This window comes from Petromyzon marinus, chromosome 34 (assembly GCF_048934315.1).
Source record: "Petromyzon marinus isolate PM22_M1 ecotype Great Lakes invasive population chromosome 34, UKy_Petmar_22M1.pri1.0, whole genome shotgun sequence".
Classification (NCBI taxonomy): Eukaryota; Metazoa; Chordata; class Hyperoartia; order Petromyzontiformes; family Petromyzontidae; genus Petromyzon; species Petromyzon marinus.
The window spans coordinates 2,806,545-2,832,000 of NC_133700.1; the positions used below are offsets into that span (position 1 = coordinate 2,806,545).

Consider the following 25,456-nt stretch of genomic DNA (forward strand, 5'->3'; position numbering starts at 1 on the left):
TGTCCAGCGTGCGCAGTGTCGGTGCATTGTAGGGGCACGACCCTCCATTGATTAAATAACGAGGACTTGGCGAAGTGCCTTTTTTGATGCACCGTAACCCAGCTGCTTTGACACACACAGCGGCTGTTTGTGACTACGTTTGCTTGCCTTAAGGTGCTGGCGCTGCGACAGCAGCAGGAGTTGTTGGAGAGGCAGTTGATGCAGGAGCAGGAGAGAGATCGGCTGAGGAAAATGCAGCAGCTGGAGCTCAATGCTATAAAACGCAAGGATAAGGACCAGAACAGTACGTCTTTGCAAACACACCCACGCATAACCTTGTTCGCATCCACCTGGGCTCATTAAACTCGTGCCACGGTGCAATGTCTTCTTTTCTTCCTCTGAGCAAAAAACATGTTTTGGCATTAACAGCAAATAACGTGAAGTTTTTTTGGTTTGCCCTTACGATTATTATTGCAGCGCAAGAGGGGGGAACAGAATGTCCCACCTTACAAACATGTCGGTGGTTTCATCTCCAATGGTGGTTATTTTGCACAGATACAGCTGTGGGACCCTCGGCCAGTTGCGCACCCACATTTGGCATTGGTGGGCAAGAAAGCTCTGCATCCTAACCACGATGTTCGCTTTTCAGGTGCCGTGGCCAGTCCTGCCGTCAGGAAACACCTCCAGCAGTTTGTCAAGAGCAGGTGAATGCCACATATATTTCCAAATGTGTATTTATCATTCACTTTGAATGCACTGGGCATTGATGCAAGTCACACCTTCTTCTTCTTGGTTCTTTCGGTAAAGTCACCACGTAGAATGGAAATAATATAATAAAATTAAAACGTTATAAAATAAAATTCTCACGACGTTTCGGCCACAACACAAGTAGCCTTCCTCAGGTGAAGAAACAGAACTGTCGGGAAGATCTGCGCCGACCCAGCTTAAAAGATGCTGCCAAGCTTGGCAGTGTTCACTGAAGCGCTGTCTTCCCGACAGTTCTGTTTCTTCACCTGAGGAAGGCTACTTGTGTTGTGGCCGAAACGTCGTGAGAATTTAATTTTATTATGTTTTATCTTTGTTATTTTATTTCCATTCTACGTGGTGACTTTACTGAAAGAACCAAGAAGATGAGAATCCCTGCAGTCACGAAAGCTTTAAATCGAAATCACAGCTTCTTGTTTTTTTTTACTTTTTAACAAGAATTACATAGAGATCAAGTCACCTGGATTGCATCCGATCTCATTAGGCCTCAGAAGCTAAGCAGGTTTGAGCCCGATTGGGGCTTGAATGGGCAACCACCATGCATAAATAGGTGGTTAGTTTAACACGTCGGCTTTCGCGACCAATATCATCCATAATAGAGGTTTTTGGGTTTGATCGCGTAAATATATCAACAACAACACAGTACTCAGATTGTAAATGTTGTGGCTTGGCTCTCCAACACACCGGTGTGCTGTTCTAATGACGAATTGGCATGTTCTGTTTACATGACAACCCTTACTAGTTGGCTGTGTCGGGTGGTGGCGGGTTTTAACGACACATTTACGTGATGTAACCCAAAAACCTCTATTAAATAGGTGTTTAAATTTTATTTAAAGCTTTCGTGACTGCAGGGATTCATATTCTTGGTTCTTTCGGTAAAGTCACGTAGAAGAGAAACAATAAAATAATAAAAATATAAAACAATAAAATTCTCACGACGTTTCGACTGCAACACAAGCAATCATCATCAGGTGTGAAAACCACAACAAGAAAATTTGAAGAATAAAAATAACTGCCACTTTTTTCAAAATTTCTTGTTGTGCTTTTCACACCTGATGATGATTACTTGTGTTGCAGTCGAAACGTCGTGAGAATTGTATTGTTTTATATTTTTATTATTTTATTGTTTCCCTTCTACGTGACTTTACCGAAAGAAACAAGAATATAAATAGGTGGTTGTTGGCTGCTTCGGGGGTTACTTTGTGGGCAGTGGAGGGCAACGCAGGAAACTCCACAATTGTACCGCATGTCCTCGCGTCCATTGCTCCCCACCTTCACCAACTCACACTGACCGCCTCGGTGACGTGCACGGCACTGGAAAGAGGTCCTCATCAAGCAGTGGACTGGCAAAAGATCCCTTGCATGTACACGTACGACAAGAATCGCTTCTTAGTTGTGTTCACCTTTGTTGGAAACTGCATTGAGAATGTACATTACAAACGTTCATCCGTTTCCACATCCCCTGGACAGGTTAACCTTGTGTGGTCTAAACACTAAACACTTTTTATTTTACCAGGTAAAGCCAGCCCACTGAGCTCTCTATAGCTCTTTTTCAGAAGCGACCTGACCGCAAATCATAGCTCAACGAAAGTGACTTATCGCGTGGAAATTTACAGCTGCCAAATACTCTAAACGCATGTTTCTAAATGTGGAGGGAAAAACTGGAGGACCTTGAGAAAAATGTACGTGACCATAGGGAAAGAGAACATGCAAACTCCCAATATACAGCAGGCGTCAGGGTCAGGATCGAACAGACGACCTCCTAACGCGTCTCTAACCCACGTCTATATAAACCCCCCCCCCCCCCCCCCCACCGCTGTGCTCCATCAACGGTCATCCTACAAAGCAGTGGCAGCGAGTGCCTTGTAAAGCGTGCGCTGGGTTCCTCTGGCCCACGTGGCCAGGGGGTTGCGCTACCACGCCTGATGACGCCATCGTCTCATTGCAGGCAGCCCCGTGAGTCTGGCACGACCATCTCACAGGGCAATGGATCAGGCCCCACGGCACTAGGGGGACCCAGCACGTCCGAGGGCAGAGGCAACTACCCCCTCCGCAGAATAGGTACGGTGAACCCGATCACGCTGCTTTCGTTGCCACGCTGTTGTTAATGCGTCGTTCTTATTTTTGCTGGCGTTTTTTTGGGGGGGGTGTTAAAATAAATTTGAACACGCAATTATAATTGCAATAACGTACTTTCAATTCTTCTGTGGTGTCTATTAAATTTTGACTTTGACAGGCGCAAGTCTAAATTGCCCTCATTGCCAGCAGCGAGTAGTGTTCGAAAGCTGTATTTAAATAATGAATGCATTCAGTGTAATATGAATCAATTGGCGAATCAATCACACAATTGTACCAATGCCAACTCCTTTAAGCAATCAATTTCTCTCTCGTCATTGCTTTAATTTCACCTGCCGACTCGCAATTCACCCACTGACTTACGCCTTTGGTGCGCGATGCCAGCCTCGGAACCCATCCTCAAGGTGCGCTCCAAGCTGAGACAGCGTGTAATCGAGATGCGCTACACCCCGCTCCCACTGAACTCCAAGCCTCTGTGTGACGCCTCCGCGGGGAGGAAGCCTGCAGAAGGGCTGGGTACGTCCGCTCACCCTCACAAGTGCACAGACGCGGCTTTCATTCACCCGCCGGTCACGCTCCCCAGCCCTGCAACCACCACCCAGAGGCGGCAGGGCAGCCGTGTGTGTGTGTGTGTGTTTACGTCCGTGTGAGAAAAAAACGATGGCTGACTCCTCAGAACATCGGTTGTGAAGTTTGGGTCATTCTGTCTGCGGAACTCTTATTATCAGCCCATGTGTGTATGACTATTCACTGTTGCTTCTTCAGGACACTTTGAGCTGTCCCCGGGTAAGTGCTCTTGCAATTTTGAGCTCTTTGCAGCGCCTTGCGGAACAATAATCCTCAAAACCAGCTTAGAATTCAATGCCTAAGCCAGCAGAGAAATCTCTCCGTTCATTAACATTCAATGGCTTCATTAAAGCAAACAAACACACATCAGGGATTGTTTATAATGCCTCGTGAATGGAAATTGACTCAATCAAACTAATCCTGATTGAAATAAAAGATGTGAAATTGTTTTAATTGTCTCTCTGTGCACACAGGGTGTCTGTCTGCCATCATTTTGCGCCAATGTGCTTCTATAAATAAAACTATCTATTTACAATTATTCCTCCGTTGTAATGCATTCGATAAGTGTTGCCCAATACACTTAGAAGTAATACAGAGTAATTGTAGTGCAAAATCATATCCCCTAATTAGCCCACAGTGTAAATATGCCGAGACGTAGATTAATTACCATTCCCACATGACACTGTTTTAAACCCTCCATATGAATATTAAGCGGCAAGTGCCTGCTTTCCCAGTGTGTATTGTCCAAACAAATTGGTCTTATGATTATTTATGACCTGTACCGTAAGCTGCCAGCTCAAAAGAGAGCACTGTAAAATAGAAGATTAACACTCCGATAGATACCATGAGGCTACGGCTCAGCACGTTGGAAAATACTGCTATTTGTATTGCATTTCCGGGAAGGGTTGCTTCTTATCATAATCAGCTCATTGCAGGCTTCAGTCGCCTCTGCCCCCCCTTACTGCTGGGCTGGCAGTGTTTTCCTTTTACAGTAAATGTATAAGTGGAGAATGTTAAGTAACCTTTTAGCCTCTGGTCGTTGAGAGCAAATATTCTAAAAACCAGTTGCATGTGGTTAAGGTTTAATGTGTTTAATCGTTAACATTTTTTGTTGTTAAAAGAATACCCTATTTTATGTCTATTTGTGAGCGCTGTGTTTGTCAATCTTGAGAACTAAGGTCATTCACCAGTACTCTTTGTCAGCGCCTTGCTCACAAAAGAGGAGTGGTAGTGTTGTTAGAGGTTAGCGCACTAGTGCTATGAACCCGACAACCAGAGTTCGCTTTTCTGCTCATGACCAATAACAGTGGTGAGTATTAGACCAGTCCTGGGCCTCCCCTGGGTCTGCTTAGCCTTTAAATTAGTACTTAGTGCGGTGAGTAAACATTAACACTTGAAAGACAAAGGCGGCCGGGCGTGGTGCTAGCTGCCCTACTCCGCTCGTGTGCCGTGCCGGCCTTCATAGGCGCTCCCTCACAGCACTTGCCCCCAGCGGTCTGTTAAAGCCTGTACGGGGAATCTTTATCGATGTATTTGTTCACCATGGGGTGTATTAATCGCCACCTTTACTCTGACAGGCAGGGACCAATGCAGAGTGTTGCGTGAATTTCACCCAGTGAATATGCCCTAGCTCTGGAACTCGCAGTTGTAACCTTAGTCACTTCAATTACCAAGCTGTGGTTATCTATAAAATAACTTCGCATACAGTGCAACAGAAACGGTACAAACGGTCCCAAATACCATGCCACCGTCGTAGGAAACTGCTTCTTTCCAGATGTAAATAAAAATGCTGTTGCGAATTAACAGGGGTAAACTCCGAGGAAATCAGATAGCGAGGTGCATGGTGTGCAGTGATGTTGTGTGATAGCTCAGCAGTTGGACGTAGGCCTCTCCACGTCCATGGGGTGGGACGGACATACAGTGAGGGAAAAAAGTATTTGATCCCCTGCTGATTTTGTTCGTTTGCCCACTGATAGAAATGATCAGTCTATAATTTTAATGGTAGGTTTATTTGAACAGTGAGAGACAGAATAACAACAAAATCCAGAAAAACGCATGTCAAAAATCTTATAAATTGATTTGCATTTTAATGAGGGAAATAAGTATTTGACCCCTCTGCAAAACATGACTTAGTACTTGGTGGCAAAACCCTTGTTGGCAATCACAGAGGTCAGACGTTTCTTGTAGTTGGCCACCAGGTTTGCACACATCTCAGGAGGGATTTTGTCCCACTCCTCTTTGCAGATCTACTCCAAGTCATTAAGGTTTCGAGGCTGACGTTTGGCAACTCGAACCTTCAGCTCCCTCCACAGATTTTCTATGGGATTAAGGTCTGGAGACTGGCTAGGCCACTCTAGGACCTTAATGTGCTTCTTCTTGAGCCACTCCTTTGTTGCCTTGGCCGTGTGTTTTGGGTCATTGTCATGCTGGAATACCCATTCACGACCCATTTTCAATGCCCTGGCTGAGGGAAGGAGGTTCTCACCCAAGATTTGACGGTACATGGCCCCGTCCATCATCCCTTTGATGCGGTGAAGTTGTCCTCTCCCCTTAGCAGAAAAACACCCCAAAGCATAATGTTTCCACCTCCATGTTTGACGGTGGGGATGGTGTTCTTGGGGTCATAGGCAGCATTCCTCCTCCTCCAAACACGGCGAGTTGAGTTGATGCTAAAGAGCTCCATTTTGGTCTCATCTGACCACAACACTTTCATCCAGTTGTCCTCTGAATCATTCAGATGTTCATTGGCAAAATTCAGACGGGCATGTATATGTGCTTTCTTGAGCAGGGGGACCTTGCGGGAGCTGCAGGATTTCAGTCCTTCACGGCGTAGTGTGTTACCAATTGTTTTCTTGGTGACTATGGTCCCAGCTGCCTTGAGATCATTGACAAGATCCTCCCGTGTAGTTCTGGGCTGATTCCTCACCGTTCTCATGATCATTGCAACTCCACGAGGTGAGATCTTGCATGGAGCCCCAGGCCGAGGGAGATTGACAGTTCTTTTGTGTTTCTTCCATTTGCGAATAATCGCACCAACTGTTGTCACCTTCTCACCAAGCTGCTTGGCAATGGTCTTCTAGCCCATTCCAGCCTTGTGTAGGTCTACAATCTTGTCCCTGACATCCTTGGAGAGCTCTTTGGTCTTGGCCATGGTGGAGAGTTTGAAATCTGATTGATTGATTGCTTCTGTGGACAGGTGTCTTTTATACAGGTAACAAGCTGAGATTAGGAGCACTCCCTTTAAGAGTGCGCTCCTAATCTCAGCTCGTTACCTGTATAAAAGACACCTGGGAGCCAGAAATCTTTCTGATTGAGAGGGGGTCAAATACTTATTTCCCTCATTAAAATGCAAATCAATTTATAACATTTTTGACATGCGTTTTTCTGGATTTTCTTGTTATTCTGTCTTTCACTGTTCAAATAAACCTACCATTAAAATTATAGACTGATCATTTCTTTGTCAGTGGGCAATCGTACAAAATCAGCAGGGGATCATATACTTTTTTCCCTCACTGTAGTAACAAAGTGCGTGCGTCTCTTCTCCCGTGTAGACGCTCTGCCATCCGACAGCGCCCCGGGCTCTGAGCAGAGTTCACCCAACAGCAGCTACAGCAACATCGTGAAGCTGAACGGCACTACAGGATCTGTACCCAACATCCACGGAGAGGTCTGCACACCCACACACCTCCTCCGCACTGCACGTATCCCGTTGTGTTCTCATGCTGCTGCTGCTGCTGCTAGCGTGCGTTGGGCCCTCTACCCATTACGTTTGTGAGACCGCGTGCTCCCACGCGAGACCGCGTTCGCCTGCTTCCCCCGGCCTCTCGGCTACTCCCATGCACGCGACGAGACGCTCCGACTTCGCAGGGGGCATTGAATCACTACATCTTTGTGCGTGTTTATTAGGCAGCAGCGGACATTCATCGTGGATTGGCGTGCGCCTTTTCACAGAGCCACTCGATGCTCACAGTAGTGCATGGGGCAAAAAACTCGCAGAGAAGAAATACTCGACGCACGGTGAAACCCGGAATGATCACGCTTCACTGTCCAAATAAATTAGCTCTTTTGACACACTGATTGTGTTATTCATTGGAAGGCCCCACTTGGTGTACCTGGTTGAAAAGAGCACATCGTAAAAACGAATGTATCCGTGGTCAGTGACTACAGCGTAATTTTCCCAACAGCCCTCATTTCTAGTGTTGTGGAATGACACCGGACTCCTGCCATGTTGCTTTTTTACCACTCTTTGCGACCACATGGTTTTTTTTGGAAATTCTCAGCCAAATACAATGTTTAAGTTATAATGAAAAAGGCAATGCGTTTGTTTTTATCTCATCAGAATAAGCAGTCAATCCATGGTACAAACAATGTTATTTCAAGACCGTTTTGCAATATATCCAATATTTACATTGACAAGTTCCGGGTGTTTCACCCAGCATCCTTTTGACTAGTCACCTTATAAGCCAAGCCGTGTTTGTCCAATATTAAACAGGGCTTGCAGAACGACTGCCAAAAGAGAGGTTAGTCATTGTTGTACGCGGGCTATTTTTACTCGCTTTTGTTTGCCCAGCAACTGTAGACCATTGTCGACTTGGCAATTCCACTTATTGTGCTGTTTACGTGCATAACTGTGAGAGCAAGCGCTCCATTATTTCTATTATCACTCAAAGCGAGGCGCAGCACGCCTCTAGAAGCTCAACGCCTCCTCTGTATTCTCGGCGTGCGTTGGGCCCCATGCTTTGGCAGCACGGTTCTGCGGTCAGGGGCCGGACAGGACCGACGGCAGCCGTGCTGCCGTTGTGCAGGAGGAGAAGGCGCATTGGGCTTGTGTACGCGCTGAGCTAGCTGGTAGTACCCCCCCCCCCAGCCTCCTCCTCTGCCCCCCTTCCCTTTTGCCCCCCCCCCCCCACCATACATCGTTGCCTGCCAAACTCACGCTGGGCGTGCCAAGCAACACGGAGAATGGCTTCATCTTTAAACATCTTCAGAGCTCGTGATGTTCAGAAATATATTGTTTCGGAGTAAATAGTGTCATCGTTTTTTGTTACGCAATTTTAAGTCGATTTACTCCCCCACTCTCATTATTTCCTGCTCTGCATTACAGTTAAGAGAACCGTAAGTTCAATAACGTGATCTATAAGGGCTCTAAAGCACCAAAACAGTAACTTTAATAGAAATAAAGTTGATCCATGCCATGCATGAATACACAACGTCATGAAAAACATTCAGTGAATGTGCCCAGGTAAGCCATCATTGAAAAATTTATCACAGTAATCTCCCTAACAACTTGCAGTTACCGCATATTACATCTTACACGCTTTGAGAAATACGATTTAAAGGAAGCGCTTCAACAAATGCAGTGCTGTGGTTTCGGTTGACAGAGAAGTGCCTATGAAAACTGTGACTGGCCTCAGTGTATAACACCAGCTGTTCTTTCCCGCAGCACGCATTGGCGTTGGCAATAAACCGGGAGCAGTCCGTGAGTCACCCCAACCTATTCACATCTCCATCCCTTCCGAACATCTCTCTGGGCCTCCCGCAGTCCCCATCGCAGGTATGAGTGACATCGGCCGTGCGTGTGTATGTGTTTACTTCCAAAGGCGGCCGGGCGTGGTGCTGGCCACCCACCCCGTCGTGTGCCTTGCCGGCCTTCATAGGTGCTCGCTAACAGCACTTGCCCCAACAGTGTTTTAAGGCAATGCGGGGGATCTTTGTCCTTTGCGGTTGGTGCAACAGCTAAGCCAGGCATAGGTGAGATCTTCTCCAGAGCACTGTGCTAGTTTTAAAATAGTATCTCTGGACTCTAAGAGATAATCTTAATATTAATGCAACTTAGCTTCTCATTAGGCAACTTATCCATAAAAAGAAGCACCCTTTCGGCAGATACTTTACCATTAATTATCGACAGCCTTTTGATCGTTCACCTCTAGTGCATGTATCGTTAAACCTGTGATACGCTGTGTTTACTTGATACGTTCTGTGTAAATGAAAGTCGGGGTTGAGTGTGAGCTCGCCTGGACAATCGGACCGCTGGAGAAAGAGCATCAGCGACATGCGGTGCGAGCACACTTCGAGTGCCTGCGTGGCTGGTGTCGCGAATAATGGCGGGGTTTAATTAGACGTCAACTAAAAATATCTCTCACAGTGTAGTATCGATTGAGGACGTACGCCCATTAGAAGCTCCTGAGACGATGGGAAGAAGGGAGATTGCTTCCCGATTGAGTGGAGAATGCTCTTTATGTCTTGTTTAAAGGCCCAATTATTGGCAGTTTTTATCTCGTATAAAACACGCGCGTCTCAAGTGCACTCTTTTGCGGTGTTTTTAGTGTCACACCAAAAACACTCCTCCAATAAATTTCACAACTTACATTTTACGCTGTACAGCAAGTCGTGCAAAAATGTCACACCCGCACACCAAGAAATCGTTAACGCCTAGCAAATTGTGCCGTAGCGTCATCACCATTCATGCACGCCCCGCGTGAGGAAGTGCAAGCCACACATCTTGCAGCGGAGCTCACGTGTGAACAGTGCAGAAACGTTAAATGGGTCTCCAGACGGCCTCACGTGGCCTCTATCGGTGGCCTCGGTGTGTAGACCTCACCGCCTTTGTCTCCTTGTGCCTCTCGCTATGTTGCACTGCTTTGGTTCTCCGCCTGGCGGGACGTTCCACGATCGTGAATTGATAGGGCTTTCACATCGATCAGCGGCTTCAATACGCAAAGGGGTAGTAATGTTGCTTGCATGTTCTTATTGTACATTTAAATCAACTCAAATTTAAAATGGCCAATGAGAATGAACTGTTTCACCCCGCTCCACCTTCCTCCCGTGCCGCTGTTTTGCATTTCGTTTTCCCTCTGATGTCTTGACATGTTAATCGTGGAGGGAAGCTCCCCTCGGGTGCGACGCGCCTTGGCTGAGTGTTGACCGCGGGGCGCTGTCCCTGTCCAGGGTGCTTCGGTGCTCAGCACGCAGCAGGAGGCGGAGAGGCAGGCCATCCTGGCAGTGCGCCAGGGCGGCGCCCTCACCGGCCAGTTCCTTGCCAGCACGCCACTGCCCACACAGCTGCCCCTCGCCGGGCCCGAGCCCGATGGCCAGCACAGCCTCATGTACCCCTACTTTACGCAGTCGACGGCCACTCCACCTAAAGGCAAGACGTGTGTGTGTGTGTAGCGGGGAGCAGTAGTGTTGCAGTTAGCGCGCTGTGTTACGAACCCGGCCGCCCGAGTTCGATTCCCGCTCACGGCCAACACCAGCGACGGCTGTGTGAACCAGTCCTAGGCCTCACCTAGGTCCACTCAGCCTTACAAGACAATGGCAGCTAGGCGTGGTTCTGGCCTCCGACCGCTTCATGTGCTGTCCTGTCCTTCGTTGATGTTAGCTCACAGCACTTGCCCAAGTGGCTGTTAAGGCTATACAGGGGATCTTTGTCTTTGTGTGTGGAATGATTGAGAACAGCGCTTGGCACAACAGTGTATGTAACCTGCATGGGGATCTTTGTTTTGTGGTGGAAAAAAGTGGATGGTGCTATGGGGATCTGTCTCAAACAAGTGGGCATACTGGAATTTCATTGTCTGTCAGCATCCTTCCTGTATAGCAATGCTTATTATTGTATGATGTTGCATTAATTCATTCAAATTTTCCATGTGGTCCTCACATTTGCATTTCGGGTATCTTGTCCTATGTAGCCTTATATTACTGTCAGTTAAACTCATCGTCATTGCACTCACGTTAAGTGAATGGTAATTCAACGTTAGTGACACTTTAATTTCAATTGCCATCACACCTACCATCACCACAATCGCCACCAACACGTCCATTGCGATCGCGACCACCACCATCAACGCCAACATCACCACCATCACAATCAATGCCACCACACCATCACCATGATCACAGCTCCCATCATCATTGATATTACTGCCAACTAGCCGTGGACCAGCCCCCGCAACATTTTTGACGTTTGTCAACTCAGGTTGAAAGTATTGATGTGCAATCTCCGACCATCTGTAGATAGGTCGTGGCATGGTAACTTTGATAACGATAATCCAGAAAGAACTGATTTCTAGTGTAGTGGGTTACACGGAGACACACACCTGACTTTGGAGGCAACACGTTTATTCTAACACCCCAACAGGGTGACTACATAAACGTACGGGATAACGACATAGGTGGTAACTACCACGGGTAACCAGACCCCAACGGTATAACTACATAACCGGGCCAGGTTAGTAACATACTGCCTCACCCACGATGCCAAACGTGACGACCGTAGATCGAAGAGACGTAGCACGGCGGGTTACATTCCAGAAGACATCCCCGATCGGCTCTCGGGAACTCTCTCTTATGCCCCTGAGCATGGCCTAGCTCCGCCCTCGGCCACACCCCCTTCTGGATCTTACTAGAAGGTATTGGGCCATACATCACGTGTCCCTTTCGCCACCTTTTGGCCCCCCTCGCTACCCTGTCCTGGTCACGTGCCCTCTCGGGTTAACCCAGACTGTCACGTCCTTAACTGACCTCTCTCTGACGGTCACCAGAACCATGCCCCCTAGGGCTCCCTTCCATGCCATACACACTCTGGTGCCAGAGAGAGGCTCTAACACGCACAGTTCCATTCTTGTATCAGTAGCTGGCGATAAACGCCATAGTGACTCAATATACATCACTACACTAGTATCAAGTTGTGTTACAATTCGGGACTTGCCCTAGTAGAGAACAAACCACATTGACCAAAGGGTTACCCAAAACTTGGCAATAAAAGCCACCGCTAGAAGAATTACCCTTGTCGCTCAAGATGATTACGTTACGCGTCACGCACGCGCCTCACCTCCCCATGTCGTCATCGTGCGAGGTTATCCTAGGTCTGCGGTGACGCATCCCAACAACAAGCGCATTCGCCGCTCGGTGCAAAGGGTCACTATTCGAATCCAGCGGCCTGCAGTGTATTTACCACAATGATGCTGACTTGCCGTCTGCTTCACAGCGGACGTTAAAGATCCCGTGATGTAATTCGCAAGACTAGGCCATCGTATGCCAGTGACAGGGCCAATATTTGCCAAATAAAAAAACAATTGCCCTGTAAATTGCTCAATTGGGATTGCGCGTCGGAATCATCGCCCCCGACTGGGCACGATCATGCCCCAGGTCACGCTTGCAAATGAGACTCATCCTGGTCGCTTGAGTTCTCACCTGGTTAAACAAAATAAACTCGGAACTGTTTGAGCAATATACACTGCCTTTTATTTAAAAATTACTGCAGTTTACAAAACAAGTCTCCTCAAGGTCGAGCAGAATCTATATATATCGTATCTTCAGTACAGTGTATATCTGATTTGAGTAGGTTTGCGACGTTGGAAACTCCTTTTAAAGAGCTGCCCACATGGAGAATGCCGGGAACACACCACACTGGCCAGTGGCCTTTACTGGAAATACTGAGGCAGAGCAGTGGAAAACCACGGGCCGTGGTTTCAGTAGGGCACGCACTGCTCTCGTATCTGCAACAGACTGCCGTATCTCTAGCGTGTGTTTCCGATGGCATTCCAGCCACTGACCCGATGCATTTGTTCACATTTCACGCCTGTGTGGGTCTGATGGCAATAAACAGAATCCCCTAGTAGTGCTCTAAGCAGTAATTATATATTTGTTTTTTTTACATCTAAACAGGTTCGATTACTTGGCTTTTCCTCTTAAAAGTATTCATCTTTTTTTTACGTTGAATCGTATAAAATATGATTAATTCTCCCTTCCTGTGTCTGATATCCAAGAATAATATTGTTATAGAGAAATGTGGCACAAAAGGCCTCTAACACTACACAACGTGAGTAATCACATAACCAGAAATGTAATTAGCTTATGCAGTGGTAGAGTCACCACCATCATCAGCCATTATCATTCCACTGCTGGACAAAGGCCTCCCCCAGGGCATCCGAGTGCAGACCATAAAAAATAAATGTGCGACGTTTGCGTCATCCCTCGGGGACAATCTCCACTCGATCTGGCCAACCGCATCTCCACGTGGTGAGAAAGATCGCTAATTCTCCTCCACTGCGGCAACGTAGTTTATTGTAACCAGTTGACGCTGCAGCTGCCGTTGCTGCTGCTTCAACACCCTGGGTCCACGTGCACACGAGTGGCCCTCTGGCCTGCACGCTCGGCTGCACGCGCTGTGCCGTACGGCGTGTGCAGCTGAGGCTGGCGCGGCTGAGTGTTTGCCCTCTTCCACAGTGCACACAACTTAAGAGAGAGCACCGTTTCATCGGCCGGGCACACGGTGTCACCTATTGAGCCGTCTGAGGAGGCACTCTAAACTAAAACTAAAAAAACGCACTTTTATTTTACAAGGTAAGGCCCGCTGAGCTATATAGCTCTCTTTCAGAAGCAACCTGGCCACAAATGATAGCTCAACGAAGTGGCTTATCATGCGACAATATACAACAACCAAATAATCTAAATGCACGTTTCCAAATTTGGAGGGAAACACCGGAGGATAGCTGACACCTTGCCAGTCGTAGCAGAACAGTCCAGCGGGCATCACCAAATTAACATTTGGCCTAACTCGTGTTCAGGTGTGGGAGATAAAATCAGCTGCACTTGCAGTAATTTACAGCATGGTATTGTAAATGTTATTGAAGATTTACATTAAAGTTAAATATACACTGTGTGCTTACATTGAACCTAGACGTTAATGAATAAAAGCGAGTGAGAGACGGAAGTGACCAGTTCACTCGGGTACCAGCGCGGAATCGGCACCTTAGAGATCCTGGGTTCGAATCAAGATTTCGGTTGCCTATGGTTTAATTGAGTTCTCAGCTGTAGTCAGCTGATGGTCTTACACCGGTTACCAATAACTGCAGAAATATACATCACATCTAGTTTTTCACTTAATTTTGTTTATTTCCATTTCTCAGAATTTTTTGTTGACAAATATCAGTTGTACTGCCATGTGATGAACATTGCTCTGGAAAATAGCACCCCCAAATAGGTATTTAAATGAAAAGGGTCACTTGGAGGGATCTCTGAAGCAGTTACGTGATATCTGCTTCAGTGGGCCATACAATAACACACGGTATCTTCACTCCACTGTGGGCCTTACAAATAGAGATACTTCATCTCATAACAGGGGCACTCATTTTACAGTATGAATAAAATCAGGAAAATGTAACAAAAGGGAGTGAGTAATTGAGCAGGTAAATAGATAACTGAGTGAATGAGTGAGCAAGTGAGTAGCTAAGCTATTGAGTGGTTGAGTGAGTGGGTGAGTGTGTGGTAGCGCTGCGCTACGAACCCAACGACCCAAGTTCGATTCCCGTTCATGGCCAACACTCGTGACGATTCTTTTAACAGGTCCTGTTCCTCTGCTATGTCGACTCAGCCTCAAATGAGTACCTGGCCGGTGTGTAAACATCACCACTAGAGAGACAAAGGCGGACGGGCGTGGTATTGGTCGCCCACCCACCTCGTGTGCCATGCCGGCCTTCTTAGGTGCTCACTAACAGCACTTGCCCCAACAGTATGTTAAGGCAATACGGAGGATCTTTGTCTTTGGGAGCTGAGACCTGAGTGTGGCTGTGTCCGTGTGTGGTGCAGGGCTCGTGGGCTGCGTGGGCGTGGTACCAGGTGTGGCCGTCGCCCCCCAGGCTGGCCTGCGCGCGGCTCCCACCCACCGCACTGTTAGCCGGACACACTCGGCGCCGCTGCCCCAGGCCCCCCAGGGCCTCCAGCACATGGTTCTCATGCAGAGGCACCAGCAGTTCCTTCGACGCCAGCAGCATCTTCAACAGCAGCAGCTGCAGCAGCAGCAGATGCAGCAGCAGCAGCAGCAGCGACAGCAGCTGCAGGTTGGCACGAGCGGGGTCATGGAATGTCAGAGGCATCGCACTTAGGGCAGCAATGGAAAGTACAAGATAAATGTGCAGCCCAGCAATTGCTTGCTGACGCCACTGCTGGTAGAAGGGCCTGCACTTGACAGAGCTCTCGGGTAACGTTCTTCAGGATATTTTTTACCTACTCTTCGACACTGGCCAGACGGCCAAAATCCTGGAAACCTGGGTTTAATTCTCAACTGTGAATAACATTAGTGGCAGTTGATATCTGAATGGGTCCTTGTCCTCCCGTAGGTCGATTCAGCCTTAAATGAAGACCTGGTGTGATGGGTTAACACCATCACTGGGTAGACAGAGGTGGTTGGGTGTGGTGCCGGCCACCCGGTACTGGACATGGTGCTGGCCACACTACCCCCTCGAGCGCCTTGCTGTCCTTGCTGACAGCACTTGCCTAAAAAAGTCTGTGTAGGCGACACGGGGGGAGGATCTTTGTGTTGCGGTATGAGTGTGCGTACATGTGCGCGTGTCCGTGTGCCTCCTAGAGCTATGACCATCCGCGGCTTGCGCACATGGAGGACGAGCTGAGCCCGCTGCGGCCTGCCTTCGGTCCCGGCGGCGTGGCCGGGGTCCCGCATCTGGCGGCGACGGTGGTGAGCGGCGGCCCCGGCCCCTCTTCGCCTCCCCAGATGGTGGCCATAAAGCAGGAGCCCCGGGAAGAGGAGGGGCAGCTGGGCGAGCGGGTAGACGAGAGGGAGCGGCAGGCGGAGGAGCAGCAGCAGGTGTTGCACACCAGACAGGTGAGCTGCAGCAGGAGCTTGAACTGGGACGGTTAACCGAGTTGCCCACAATTATGATTGGCTACTTTTTCTGTGGTCAATTATTTGGGCCCGTTTAAAAATGGCGGCGGCCGCCACTACGTCCTTCTTTCGCAAAGTCACACCGAGCGTGACGCGAATGACGATACTAGTGATGTCACCGAGGCCGCCCATCAGCTCCCGTCCGGTGTTACATATGGGAACAGAGGTGTGACATTTTAAAAACATTTTCATGTTATCTGAGCAATCAAATAAATGCACCGATAATGTATGTTAAACTTTGTTCGCACCGTACGTAGCCAAGTGTGCAAATCGGAGGTGTGGGGGAAGGACAACAAACTAAATATAAAAGGGGTTCTAAAGAAAATATTTTTTTTTATCTAGATAAGTGCATAGTTGCAGTGGCTTCTTAATATCGGAATGAAGAGCATTCCAGACGGGCGCAGAAGCGCTGCTGGTAGAGTAGTCAATTACTTAGTCCAGCTATAGGCTGGAACAATGCATCGATATATCGAATAATACCGATTTACAAGTCAATGATAAATGCAGCGAATGGTATGTGTGAAGATCTATGTTTTTTGATGCAATACATTGTATATAATTGGTTTGTTTCACCTGGCAGGCCCTAGAGGCACGACTACTCTCCATAAAGTAAGATAAAAAAATAATTGATCCTTGAATCTAATAACGACCTTGAATCACAGCGGCCCATCATATTGTCGGGAGAGTTATTGTTCCAGACCGACCATTTTGCTGATGGCAGCAGCGTCACTGATGAACGGCACAAGGAAGGGGAGGCCGTGTTGTCCTTTAACGACGTCACTGCCCACGCCCCGCTCACAACCCAGAGCGATTCATTATAATGATAATGAATCATTATAATGAATCGCTCTGGCTGCGAGCGCCAACTTCCAATTTGCTAACATCCCCGACCTAACAATCAGCCGGCAGTCTATCGGCGGTGATTAATATGCCAGCGCTCGATTCAGAGCGGCACCCTTACGGCCATGCTCTGCGAGCCAAGTGCAGTTTATGTTAAAATAAATTAAGGAACTGTTTCGAGTGACGTTTATACCCTTCCAGTTTCTGCTGCCCAGGATTAAAAAAAAAAAATGTGTATTGAAGCTTAACTTTTTTTTTTAGCAACGGCACTTGCAGTCACTGATGGAGCAGCCGGAGACGCCGTGGGGCCTGGGCGCGCACCTCCCGCTGACGCGCGCACGCTCTTCGCCGGCGCACTACCCCTCTCCCCTGCCTCCTGAGCCCAACCGGCCGTCCTTCTCCACCGGCACGTAGTGGCACACGCCGCTTAACCAAGCACACACGCGTTCTACAAATTCATGGTGTCTGCTGGACATCCGTGAAAAACTGGACATCTGTGAGAAAGAGCTTCATAGCTCATCGGATTCCTCCAGTATGAATAAACATTCTTATTCTGACCTCGCCCCGGTGTATAGGAAGTCGTGGGTTCCATCCTGTCCCCTGGCGCCTTATCTATATTTGCAGTTTGCTTGTCTCTGTCCCTATGTGGTCGCGTTGATTTTTCTCCGGGTCCTCCGATTTTTCCCTCCACCTTTAGAAACACGCGTTTCGAGTATTTGGCTGCTATACATTTACACGTGATGAGCCACTTCGTTGAGCCTGGTCGCTTCTGAAAAAATGCTATATAACTCAGTGGACCTTACTTGGTAAAATAACAAATAGTTGATAGCTAATATAGTTACGTATGTGCATGCACTTGTGTGCATGCGTGTGGTATAACGATAAGCGCTCGGCTTGAGGCGTGTCAGCACTTTCCTTGGCCTCCTCCCCTAGGTTGACTCAACCGTAAATTAGTTTCTGGTGCCACGTGTGATCATGAGTACTCGGGAGAAAAAAGTGGTGGGGCATTGTTTCTGGTCACACCACCCTGCCATGTGCCGTTCCGGCTCGAATATGTTCTCTGTAACGGAACTTTTTTGAAGGGTCCAAATCGATATGCGTGGGATCTTTGTTATTTTTGCATGTATTTGTGCGTGCGATGCGTTCTTAAAAGTGCACAGAGTCTGGATCACAAGCATTGTGTTGCTACCACTGCAACTTAGTGGTGAATGTTGAATGAATGTTGCACGTACGAGTGGGCATTTACAGGATTATCATGCATATGTACAGCTCTTTGTCAATCCACTGCTGGATGCGGCCCTCTATATACAGCATGTGGGTTATTTAACCATCAGTGCGGGTTGGTGATGTGGGAGCGTAGGACCGTACAACAATGGATTTTGGTGCACCGACCTCTTTGCCCACAATGTAGCCCTGCTGTAGCATAGTACACTCGTATTACGCGCGATGGTTGCCCATCCAATTCCTCTTCATGCTCGAACCCACTTGGCTTTTGTGATACGACAAGATCGGATGCGTTCCGGTTGACGTGCTTACACGCACGAGTGCAGTCCAATCGATCACCCTTGGTGCCGTTCACCAAGTGACACCGTGTGCGTTGCAGGCGTCGTGTACGACACCCTGATGGTGCGGCACCAGTGCAGCTGCGGCGACGACAGCAACCACCCCGAGCACGCGGGGCGCATCATGGCGATCTGGGCGCGCCTGCAGCAGACGGGGCTGCTCAGCAAGTGCGAGGTGAGACCCCCCCGCCTCCCCGTGGTTCAAGCCTGACCCCCGAATTGGGGGAGCCGTTTTCTCGGCACAGGAGTTACGTTCTGCCGCAGTAGCACTACGTTGTCCCCACGTCGATCCACGCGCTAACCACCTCTCGCCGCACGTTAACCCTTTCTCATTCCGGCGACGTACGTCTACGTCATCAAAACAAAACCGGAAGAAAAAATAAAATAATTTGTATTGGTACCGAGGCTCCCACAAAGCCGTGCGGGAGGGCGTGTGGCACAGTTTTTAGCGCCCACTGTCACAGAGTGCAGTCGTGTCGCTACGGTTTTCTGCGGTGAGTACATTTGAATGCGCTATGCCTCTAAATAAAATTAACGCTAACCGCTTGCGCAGTCCGTAATTCAGCAGTGAACGGGACCCAACTTTCAACTTGCAGAGGTCTCGGAACGGAAAACGGTGAATATGGGCGTTTGTGCTTTGGGCAAAAATGTACTAAGATGGATGATGGGGCGATTATGTCATGCTGCGTTGTTAATTTGGTTGCTTATTATGTGTGTGATGGTGCATCTCTTCACCGGGTAAGATGTGTTAATTAACTGACGATGGATGCATTAAACCGTGCATATAACCATCGATTGTGTGCAAATGTGTGCATGTTATATGCTGATGCTACAATTAGTGGGAAAGTACAGACAATAGTATAAATGGGAAATAGCATAGGAAAACAGGCAAAGCGACCAAGAAGACACAATACAAAATTAGATGGTAAGATTAATATGAAAAGAATCACACGATTGAATCACTATGTGGATTAAGCGTTACATGCTTGGTACTTATATGGTCAAATTATGTGCTTAAGTGACTTTGTAATGGTGCTCTCCCTACTATGTGCCAAGAGTACCCTTGTATTGAACATGAATATGTTTCACCGTGGTTATAAATAGAGGTAATGATGAGTGAAGGAGAGCTAGGGGGCTGGTTGGTGCTGGTTAACAGCGGCCGTCTGGCAGGGTCCCTTGGTCTGTGTCTCTGTTGGGGCATGACCCTGTGCTTGGCTGTAGCCATGTGGTTACGTCATCGAGTCAACCGAGTGTGGGGCTGTCCCCATTGCAGAGTTGGGCACCCTGTGGCGCATTTGCCAGAATCGGCACTCGACTTCGTGTGCCCGTTATTTAATTTTATATGGCGCGTGACCACCTTAGCCCTATCACTACGAAGCACTATATTTATTCGTCTTAGAAAGCTTCTTAGCCGCACGAATCGGATATTTGACCTGAGAACAACACTGTTTTGTCATTTTAGCATGCCAATTCACTGTCTTGTTACTGCAAAGGTCCTTAGCAGAGACAGAAGGGACCGGATGTGTGTGTGTGTGTGCGCAAATGTGCGGCCTGCCATAGGTATTTTGAAAGTCCTATTCGGGGGCTCAGAAAGAAGGCTCCCAACGTCCATCCCGTGCGGATCCACGGCCATCACCCACGGCCGGTGTGTGTGCGTGCAGGTGATCGCGGGGCGCAAGGCCTCGCTCAAGGACATCCAGACGGTGCACTCGGAGCTCCACGTGCTGCGTTATGGCACCAACCCTCTCAACCGCCAGAAACTGGACACACAGGGCCTGCTCGGTAATGTAGCGAGGAGGAGGAGGGGGCTCTCGGGCGTCGGTCCCCGCCGCCGGTACCGGCTACCAGAGCGCGCAGGGGACGCCCCACAGCTTCTTCCTCTTGTTTCTCAAATTATACAGCGGCCAACCAACGTCTGTCCCCTTCCTCGTTAGCCAAGCGAGCCACTTATAAAGAAAGGATGTCCATGGAGCTTCCTAAAATAATCTGGGCTGTCGGCTTGACAGAGTGTGTGGTATGAGGCCGATAACGATTAACTTTGCCTCATCGTTCACGCTCTCTACTGCTGGACTCGAGAGCTCAATATCCACCCTTCCCTTTCCACCTGATTCTGAATTTCTGGTGTGTTTTTTGTTATTAAATCTAATGTCAAATGCTCACCACTAACTTATTGGCATTCCCGATGGGGATTAGGGTTACATTAGGTCCGATCGCCTTGTCATTAGCCTTCGATTAAATATGAAATGAGAGAGGTGATCTCTCCGCCGTTCTTCGTAATGCCCCAGGGCTCTCGCCATTCGGCACAATAGCGACGTCTTCGCCCAACCGTGTCGCGCTTGGCAAGAGTTGTTGCAGTTATCCCCCCGTGTGATGGGAGCGCGCGTGCGCGTTGTGTTGTTACAGACGCTCAGCCGACACAGCTCATGCTGCTGCGGTGCGGGGGCGTTGGGGTGAGTGGTGAAAGTGCACTGCAGGAGACGTGGGACACGCTCACCTGCACTCTCTGTTCTCACACCGAGCGTCGATGCCATTGGATAAAATGCACTTAACCCTTGCAAAACGCCTTGTAATAAGTATGTAATTGTTTTTTTTTTACGTATCGGTTACAAACGGAAGGTAGCATACACAGGACTGTGCACATGTGTATGTTGAACTTATTTCGCATCGTACGTAGCCAAGCGTGCTAATTGAAGGTGCGTAGGGAAGTCTAATAAAGTAAACACAAAGAGCAGTTCTGAAGATGTTAATTTTCAATTTAGAAAACAAATATGTTTCGAATTTTGATTTAAAGCTTTCGTGACTGCAGTAATTCATATTCTTAGTTTTTTCGGTAAAGTCACGTTGAAGAGAAACAACAAAATAACAAAATATATATAAAACAATAAAAAATTCTCACGACGTTTCGACCATAACTCAAACGGTCATCATCGAAACGTCGTGAGAATTTTTTATTGTTTTATATATATTTTGTTATTTTGTTGTTTCTCTTCAACATGACTTTACAGAAAAAACTAAGAATATGAAATATGTTTCGGTTTATTTAAAACCGTTATGAGACAAGAATGAGACGAGAAGTTAGGGAACACACAACAAAAACGTATTGAGAATGTAATGATGAGGCTATTGGTTGTTACTTCACGAAGAGAGTAGCGCTTCTCAAACTGTTTCACTCCACGGAATACTTCCGAGCCTGCTCGAGCTTCGCCGCACGCCGATCCATAAAACCACCGTGGGCCTGGGTTGGTGGGGTGTGGTGGGTGGGGGTGGGGCGGGGCGGGGTGGGGTGGATGGGTTGGGGTGTTGTGGGTGGGTGGATGGGGTGGGGTGTAGTGAGTGGGTGGGTGGGGTTATGGGGAGGGGGGTGGTGGGTGGGGTTATGGGGTGGTGTGTGGTGGGTGGGGTTATGGGGTGAGGTGTGGTGGGGTTATGGGGTGGGGTTATGGGGTGGGGTGTGGTGGGCGTCCAAGGGTGGGGTCCAACTGCTGGCAGGCGTACTGCGCCAACGGAGAGGGGAGGGTGGCAGGTGGGGGTGGTGGGCAGGCGTGGATTGGTCACTGAACGGCAAGGAGGAGTGTTCGTCTGTCTCGCGTTTGCGAACAGTGAGGATGTTAAGTATAATTCCGAAAATACCACGGCACACCTGGGATGCTTGCGAAGCACTGCCCTGAGGTGAGGGCAGCCGCCACAATAGAGATTGATCAACAATTCTAGTATGGTGGATGAATCCTGTGCAGATCTCTCTCACCAAATAACATCATATAACCCAGAAAATAAATATTCTCTCAAATGAGCACGACAATGTTTCAGAGCTCGCAACTAATGTGGGTAACCACTGCCCTTAGCAGTATGAAAGATGGCAATGCTCCCAGCACGGATGGAATAATTTAGAGGCCAATAAACCACGCAACTAAGCTGAAATTTGTTTTCTACCATTGGCCAAATACATACATTTCAGCTATTAGATTCTCAAATTAATATATCAAATACCACACATTATGTATTCAGGTTGTAAATGTTGTGGCTTGGCTCTCCAATACACCGGTTTGCTGATTTCGTAACGAATTGGCATGTTCTGTTTACGTGACAAATCTTACTAATTGGCTGTATCGGGTCGTGGCGGGTTTAACGACACATTTATATTTACGCGACCTAAACCAAAAAGCCTGTATATGGACCACTCACTATGCCTGGCTATTGTAGACTATGAAAATACATTTAATTCAGTAGAAACTGATGCATTCAATCGGAGTCTTAGTAAAAGATATTAATCTAGAAATTATCAATACCATATATAAAGATGGCACAGCTAGGCTGAGGTCACTCGGAGTTGCAGCCAAAGGGAGGGATCAAGCCCAAGTGGATGATCACGTGTGCGCGTGCACGATGATGGATTGTGGCAATGCGGGACCGCAGAGAGTGGGGCTGACATTGGTCAGGAGGCCTTCACTCCTGCATTGGCTCGAACAGTGGGTCCCCAAAAGAGCTGTTTAGCTCAGTGGGCCTGGCCTGGTGAAATTAAATCTGAGGCTCACTGTAAACCCTAAAAACTCTTTTTTCCGGACCACCTTGCACCAACAATATTTTTTTGTTTGTTAATTAAAACTACTCTAAATCGTCGTAACGGCAATCATTCCGTGGACCACATTCCCCCGGGCCTTGCAGATCGTCAGTGTTTTGTGGATCTGGGATAGAAAATGTCTTGCACACAGCTCACGACGACTGTCAAGAGTCTTGGCACACAGCTCACGCGTACGTGGACGTGCCTTACAGGTCGACAGCGACACGTACTGGAGCGACGCTCATTCGGGCAGCGCAGCACGCATGGCGGCCGGCTCCGTCACCACGCTCGCCTTCCACGTTGCGTCGGGGCAACTCAAGGTGCCAGCCAGTGCCTCTAGATGAGCAACCGTGGCGCTCCTCTATAGTAGAGTAGAGTTCCTCTACCTGGAGGTGAAATCACCATAATGATTTCGCATCATTAGAGAACAACAGCTCAACTGGAGAGAAAGCAAAAGTGATTGAATAATATTTAATTTTGTTGTCATGCCCCCTGTCAATTGCGTGCAATCCGATTGGACCTGTTTGTTAATACTTTCTTAAATAGTAAAAATAATCATCATTGCATAACGTTCCAGCAAACGGCTGTGTTGTAACAGCAGGTGTCTCTTGTGTCCTCTAGAATGGCTTTGCAATCGTCCGCCCGCCCGGCCATCACGCCGAGGAGTCTGCCGTGATGTGAGTTGCAGTGCACATGCCAGATGATTGAGAGCCAGTGGCGTGGTTTTGTTCTTGTTTTTGTTATTATTAAAATAAGTACTATGCCTGTTTGCTTCGGAAAAGCCTCACTCAAGACTATTTTTGAGCAAGGTCCTGCCATGTATGTGCGATAGGGGCCGATGCTGCGATATATCATCCCAATTGAGTAATTTGTAGGTACATTTTGAGCATAACGTTTTGGCTACGACTCTGTGTCAGATTGCATTGTATTTCTAAGTTTACCTAGGTTTGTTTTCCACCTGATGACGATTGCTTGCGTTGCAATCAAAACGGCGTATTCTATTATTTAATTAATTTTCTCTCTACGTCACTTTACCGAAAGAACCAAAGAGTGGCTAATACTAGTTACAATATTTTTAGAAAGTTACGTGTGTAGTGTGTATGACCAAATCACCCAGAATGCACCCAATCTCATGATGAAGTAAGCTAGGCAGGTTTGATGATTTTTTTGTTCTTTGAAGAGGTGACCACCTCACACGAAACATGTTCTTCGGCTCTGGAGCTACATGGTGGACAGCAGAGGGCAGTGGAGCATAATCCATTGTTGTACAATACTCCTATACTCCCACATCTATGCTCCCCGCATTCACCAATGCACACTGACCACCGTGGTATAGTGTGTGATCCACAGGACCTGCGCGGCGTTGTGAGGCCCGTCAGGGTATTGACAAAGGGCTGTACGTGTGCAATCGGCGGAGTGTGCTTGCAGCACACGCCATTCCTAGACAATTGCAATGTGTCATCCCAATTGACAGTTGCAATCGACAAAGACAACAGTCCCTGCTATAGCTGGCACTCTTGGTCACCTCACCACGGACGCCTCCTGTATTGCATGCTCGTGCGAGTCGGTGAGTTCTCGCTGGTGAGATTGAGGACGGTGTTTTGTGGTAGGCCGGGTGTGGTGCACTTTTGGCAGGCCGTGTGTCTCTGGAGCTGAGTGTGTGCGCCCCCTCGCTCGCCACCCCTGCGCTCTAGGGGTTTCTGCGTCTTCAATTCGGTGGCGATCGCAGCGAAGCTACTCCTGCAGGAGCTGCATGTGCGCAGGATCCTCATCGTCGATCTGGTGAGCTTCCCTGTGCGGCCACACTTTCTAGCTGCATGCTGGATTTTTTTTTTCTGTTTACTATGAATGTTTCTCAATCCCACCTTATATCAGCTTTTACGTCGTGGGATGAAGATGTCGGAACTCTCGCACGGAAGTGCGACCCTTCGTGTTAGAGAACGGCTCACGGAAGTGGATGTCACAGCTACCTCTGAGATCCCTTCAAGGAACCTCTGGAACTTGCAATAGTGGGCAGCGTTTTCTCACCTGCCCTGCCAATGAGAGAAACGTTGGATGTTATCAATTCTCAGCACTGGAATTTTGCCAAATTAGGTGCAGAACCAATTAAGTGTGACTGGTGACCAGGATGAAATAATCAACTCACTGCACTTGAGAATCTGGTATAATCACCGCATTCGAATTGCAAGATCTTCTGGCCACCTTGCACGGTCTTCTCGTTAACCTCCCTTGATAATGACTTTTGAGGCCGCTGCATTGATCGGTAAAGCACACTCTTAATGGTCTTGCCAATGGATCTTTACTGTCTGCAGTCGAATTGGACATCGGCCTGACCAGACAAGACAGTGAAGCAGAATGCCATTGTATATTCTGCCTTTCGCGCAGTACCGAAGCCAGTATTTTATGGAAGTCTGGTGCATTAAGACAGCC

At 48.1% G+C, this 25,456-nt stretch overlaps 1 protein-coding gene across 5 annotated transcripts in view; it reads left to right on the forward strand.

Annotated features, from left to right (window-relative positions):
- Positions 1-25,456, forward strand: part of LOC116948580 (histone deacetylase 4-like) — an 85,304-nt gene that overhangs the window by 44,509 nt on the left and 15,339 nt on the right. For all 5 annotated transcript variants that reach the window (XR_012945915.1, XM_076071622.1, XM_076071626.1 and 2 more), the window contains 16 exons: positions 154-283; positions 629-683; positions 2,693-2,805; positions 3,205-3,336; positions 6,939-7,054; positions 8,831-8,941; positions 10,336-10,534; positions 14,974-15,224; positions 15,752-16,006; positions 17,168-17,312; positions 18,510-18,643; positions 20,130-20,250; positions 20,872-20,918; positions 23,239-23,346; positions 23,648-23,703; positions 24,721-24,808. Coding sequence is in view for 4 of the 5 variants with exons in the window: in XM_076071622.1 (XP_075927737.1) it covers positions 154-283; positions 629-683; positions 2,693-2,805; positions 3,205-3,336; positions 6,939-7,054; positions 8,831-8,941; positions 10,336-10,534; positions 14,974-15,224; positions 15,752-16,006; positions 17,168-17,312; positions 18,510-18,643; positions 20,130-20,250; positions 20,872-20,918; positions 23,239-23,346; positions 23,648-23,703; positions 24,721-24,808 (2,061 nt within the window). In the remaining variant the exon portion in view is untranslated. The remainder of the gene's footprint in view (positions 1-153; positions 284-628; positions 684-2,692; positions 2,806-3,204; positions 3,337-6,938; positions 7,055-8,830; positions 8,942-10,335; positions 10,535-14,973; positions 15,225-15,751; positions 16,007-17,167; positions 17,313-18,509; positions 18,644-20,129; positions 20,251-20,871; positions 20,919-23,238; positions 23,347-23,647; positions 23,704-24,720; positions 24,809-25,456) is intronic.